The following is a 4978-nucleotide window of genomic DNA, read 5'->3' on the forward strand; positions in this document are numbered from 1 at the left end:
TTAAATATAGAACATGGATACTAAACATTAAGCTCGCATGAATCATATTACTACATCACTGGACCCTATTTGTTTCTGCTCTATTACAGATACTTCAATGCTGGTGGAGCGAAACAAGAAACCTAATGGTTACGAACTGGTCAACTCATTCCGAGTTGGGCGGCATGATCCCACTGATTTGGTTGAACTTGCACGTGAAATTCAGCTGGTAAGACTTTGATCAAACTTTACATTGCACGATTCTTGAGTTTGTAGACCCTTATCCGTGTTTCACTCGGTGTCACCTATTGCAGCTTGCATTGGGTACTAGACCATCTCTATCTGAATTTGCTTGTTCTGTCTCCCTTCCGTATGATCATGCATACTGAACTTGCCATTCTCACTCCCTGTCTAAGCTTGCTTCTGTAGGGTGCCAAAGGTGTTGCCTAACCGGACGGCGCTGATCGGAGCTGGGCGCTCTGCGAGGTGTCGCATGTGTTGCCTATCCCTACGGCGCGTGGCTCAACGCGTGGCTCACCGCCTCCTCTCCCTGTTGCAGGCGGACAACACGGTGCGCTCCACGGCCTGCGGCAAGCTGCAGGTGATCGCGGAGCAGGTGCGCTTCCTGCAGCAGCAGGCGCAGCGCGTGCTGCAGGAGGCGCGCGAGGACCAGGGCCGGCACCACGCGCACTGCAACTTCAAGCGCGTCCCGGGCCACATCTACCACCTGTACTGCAAGGCGACGGGCGAGCAGTACTGGTCCATGCTCTCGCCCTCCGAGTGGGGCGGCAGCGCGCCGCCGCAGGAGTACCTGGGCTCGTTCCGCCTGGAGCACGACATGTCGTGGACGCCCTCGGAGCGGCTCGAGCAGCGCTCGCACGAGCTGGCGCAGCTCACCGGGCTGCTGGACGGCCACGACAACATCGGCCGGGCGCTCATGATGGACACCGGCGCGCCCTGAGCACCTGCACGTACCCGCCGAGCTGCTCCCGGAGAGCGTCCGGGACCACTCGGCACCGCCTGCTGGCTGTACCGCGGCTGCGCGGGCGCGGCCGCACAAGACTGCGTCCAGTCAGAGGTGGACCCACCGCGTCGACAACACACCACCTCACGATTTTATGACACTTTCCAGGCGATGTTGTCGCCGAACCTCTGTCGGCGGATGGACTGTTATGAAGCCAAGGTTCCTTGTGGACATATGTTGTGCCCATATTGTGATATTTTATTTATAAGTGAAGAGACCTTAAATTACCTGACCCCCCTACTATCTGATGTATTCAATTGAAATCCCTTCTTCATGCTCAGTGCCACATTAAATTTCTCTCGTACCCATACTGTTTTTTTTACGCACACTACACTCCAAATTGCAAGGGAAATTTTTTGTCCATTGCAAGGTGGGTCAGTGTGCACACCTTGCAAGATGCAATTTTGAATCCTGACTATGGCAAGTAATTTGTATTTCCTGTTGGACAAACTTTTATTTTGTCGAACCGAACATACAAATTTGTCGAAATTACATTTTGCAAGATGTGCAAACAGACGCATCTTTTTTTTTTTTTTTTTTTTTAAATATCTTTTGCTCGAAACGGCCGCAGAGCAAATCGGCCGTAGCTACTGGGGAAAACTGTTCGAGAATTCGGACACACCCCCTGGAGGGGTATTACGGAGATCCCGGAAGCGCCTTCTATAATCAGTCTACAGAGGGTGAGGGGGGTTGTGGGATAGCGTTTCCCAGGAGCTTCGTAATACCCCTCCTGTCAATGTGGTTGGCCAAAAACAGCGTGGTAGCGGGGGACGAGGAAAAGCTCGGGAAATCAGGAACCCTGGCGTTGTGGTTGGCCAGATGGCGTGAAAGCGGGGGATGAGAAAACGTTTGGGCGATCAGGAACCCTGGCGTTGTGGTTAGCCAAAAAAAAACAAAAAAAAACGGGGGAATAGGAATAGCTCGGGCGATCAGGAACCCTGGCGTTGTGGTTGGCCAAAAAACCGGGGGAATAGACCATTTCAATCGCGGTGACAAGAAGAAAAGATACCCCGATACAGCTCCGCTATCCTCCTTTTTTCCTTTTCTTGTTCATGTATGGTATACCCAGTGACTCGCTCATAGCTCGGGCGATCAGGAACCCTTGCGTTGTGGTTGGCCAAAGATGGCGTGAAAGCGGGGGATGAGAAAAGGCTCGGGCAATCAGGAACCCTGGCGTTGTGGTTGGCCAGAACAGGCGTCGTAGGCCTATTGGGTAGAAATGTAGAATTGAAGTCAGTGAGAGGAGTGGTTTGGTTCCCTTTCGCTTTTTCCTCTTATCTTGGTTTCTCTGTTACGCCTTCCTGGGTGAGGTCGACCCTTGCCGCCATAATGAGGCACATAGCTTTGATCAGAGGGTCCATGGTCGTCCCCACGACCCCCGTTAGCACGTGGTCGCCGCCCCGCAGGGTGAGCTCCCAGGACTCGCGGTCCAGTAACGTAATGGCCCTCATGGCCCTCCCCCCCCCCCCCTTGCACTCTGTCTGCAGCAGGTCGATTACGAGCGACTCTTTTGCCTGTCTCCCTGCCTCCCTGCCTGCCTGCCTGCCTGTCTCCCTGCCTCCCTGCCTGCCTGCCTGCCTGCCTCCCTGCCTGCCGTGCCGAGGCACCTCGGCACCTCGCTAGCCGTTTTGAAGTTAGGTGGAAGGAGGTAGATACTGTCGTTCTGGACGCAAATCGGCCCGGCGCCTCACTCATGTCACGTCTCGGTCCCGCGAAAGGGCGCGCGTAAGAGACTGGCGAGCGTACGAAAGCTGCGGGGGACCGGGACCGTGGCGTCACATTAGCGAGGCGCCGGGCCGATTTGCGTCCAGAACGACAGTATCTACCTCCTTCCACCTAACTTCAAAACGGCTAGCGAGGTGCCGAGGTGCCTCGGCACGGCAGGCAGGGAGGCAGGCAGGCAGATCCAGGGAGACAGGCAAAAGAGTCGCTCGTAATCGACCTGCAGGTCCTTGAGACTGGCAGAGGCAAGCGACAGCACGTCGAAGTGCAGGTAATGATCCAGTGCGGCCTTGGTGTTCCAGACCTCGTGCACGTCCGAGAGGGTTTTCACTCGAGATTTCCGTGCACACAGTATTTCGTATTACGTGTATTTCGTCGGTATTTCTCAGGAAAAATTCACCGTTTTGGAGCATATTTAGGCGTATTTCGGTGTATTTCACGTGAAATTCCTGTGAAATACCTCATTTGGTGTACACGGTATTTCAGAAGTAAAAACCCCCTTTTGCACGTCCCAGCACAGCGTTGTGGCAGGGGCTCGGCACCCCTTGCACCGTCCGTAGGAAAACCTGCGGCATAAAATGTTGCCAATGAGCACCTTGCCGCCCGATGAGAAGAAGAACGGAAGACGGCCCGCGGTCTCACAACAAAGCAGAAAGCCTCATCGTACAATATTGATATGTACCTAGTACCGTGGATACTATAAACAGAAATTTATCAAATAACGTCCACCAAAACCTAGTTGAGAGGATATTGGTATCAGGTTATGTTGCTTTGTTGTGAGACGGCGCTACGCTACGCCACCATCTTTTTGTTCTTCTTACGGGGCAAGGTACTCAAAACAAAACACAAAAATATTTCTACGCTAGTGCCAGGCGGGAGGTAGGTAACCAGCATTGTGGAACATGTCGAGTTTTCAAGTAGCTTACCTGGTGTTGTTTCCTTGGATTCGAAGCCGTTCCATCAATTCGAGAAGTTCAAAGTTTTTCGGGAGGGATTCGGGCGGACCAGAGTAAGACTGAATATTGAAAAAAGTTTTGTATTGAGAGACAATAAAGGTTTTGGGTGACTAATACAATCGTGATACGTGGGCGTAGTAAAGGTTGGCCGACAGGTGAGCAAGCAGCCTACATACAGGGGTTTTATAGCTCAAATTGACTAAATTTCAGGTGCGTCTTAATGACTCACGTCTCACGGACTCACCTTGCGGCACGTTGGGCATTGCCAGTGCTGCATTTGCTGAAGGCACCGCAGGCACACAGTGTGCCCGCACGGCAATACTTTAGGTTCACGCTCCTGCTGGTTGTACTCCTCGTCGCAGATGCTACAGGGCATGGTTGTGTTGCAAATGACGATTGAGGGGTTAGGATGATGGTCTAGACTGGAGTGTCTGCTCACTACGTCTTCTTGATTTGCGATCCATATGGGTCTTGCGCACCTATGTGAGCCGTCCGTGGGCGATGCGATAGCAGACTGATAATGCAGGCGATACGGCCGAACCTCGATAAGAGTCGTCCTCGGACTCGTCTCGGAGGTAGGTGGACATCTGCAACTGCACTGGCGACCGACAACCCGGGGGAATACCTGCGAAGGTACTGGTGATATGCCATAGCAGATACTCTTTCGGCAGAACACTTATCGACTACCACTTCTTTTATCGGCCGCCGATGCAAGCCATTTGGCTGCGTGGTGCATTAAGGCTGCACAAAATTCCAGACAAAACACCAAAGAACCGCGGCGGACTTGCGGCCACTATGACACGGCACGGAGGAGGAAGAGGAGGAGTCACCGAGACGCTCGTCCTGGGCGACGGTTGTGCCGCCCGCCCGTGCCTTACCCCCTCGACGTCTCCCCCGGCCGCCTCGCCGCCACGCCGCACCATCTGGCGGCCAGCGCCGGTCAAGCACCCCCTCTGCACTAACGGCCTGCCCGGGGAGGGCCTCACGGAGGCCTCGGGGAGGGCACTGGCCCCGGGCCGGCTCCAAGGAGTCGCCCCGCACCGCCAGGGCACAGGGCACTGCCAGCGAGAAAGCCGGAAGTGCCGGAGTCCCGATCGCCTCTCTGCTCGACTCGGCTCCGGTCGAGTCCGATGACAAGCCGCAACAAAAATAAAGGAGGAGAGAAGCGGTGCGGCCGCGCGACATATGGCGGTCCCGTTGGGCGGCCAGCGCCAGCCTCCACCGCCGCCCGGGAGGTAGGCAGGCGGCGCGCGCCCGTGCGCCGCGCCCGCAGCGGCGGCCTACCCGCCCCGCCCTC

The 4978-nt window shown here is 55.1% G+C and overlaps 2 protein-coding genes across 2 annotated transcripts in view; one reads left to right on the forward strand and one right to left on the reverse strand.

Moving 5' to 3' along the window:
* The window catches only part of LOC113208780 (uncharacterized protein C1orf50 homolog), a 46230-nt gene extending 44987 nt beyond the window's left edge, over positions 1–1243 (forward strand). The window contains exons 2-3 of the mRNA XM_026425947.2: positions 90–208; positions 539–1243. Coding sequence (XP_026281732.1) covers positions 90–208; positions 539–940 — 521 coding nt within the window. The 3' untranslated portion in view covers positions 941–1243. The remainder of the gene's footprint in view (positions 1–89; positions 209–538) is intronic.
* Positions 1244–2164: 921 nt separating this feature from the next.
* Positions 2165–4276, reverse strand: LOC113208760 (uncharacterized). Its single transcript, XM_052268179.1, has 6 exons — positions 3926–4276; positions 3652–3740; positions 3229–3291; positions 2946–3033; positions 2299–2484; positions 2165–2209 (listed from the first exon to the last, which is right to left on the reverse strand). The coding sequence occupies exons 1-6, from the start codon at positions 4055–4057 to the stop codon at positions 2165–2167; spliced, it is 603 nt and encodes a 200-aa protein (XP_052124139.1). The 5' UTR covers positions 4058–4276.
* Positions 4277–4978: the final 702 nt, after the last annotated feature.

This window comes from Frankliniella occidentalis, unplaced genomic scaffold (assembly GCF_000697945.3).
Source record: "Frankliniella occidentalis isolate FOCC.00 unplaced genomic scaffold, Focc_3.1 Scaffold65, whole genome shotgun sequence".
Lineage (NCBI taxonomy): Eukaryota > Metazoa > Arthropoda > Insecta > Thysanoptera > Thripidae > Frankliniella > Frankliniella occidentalis.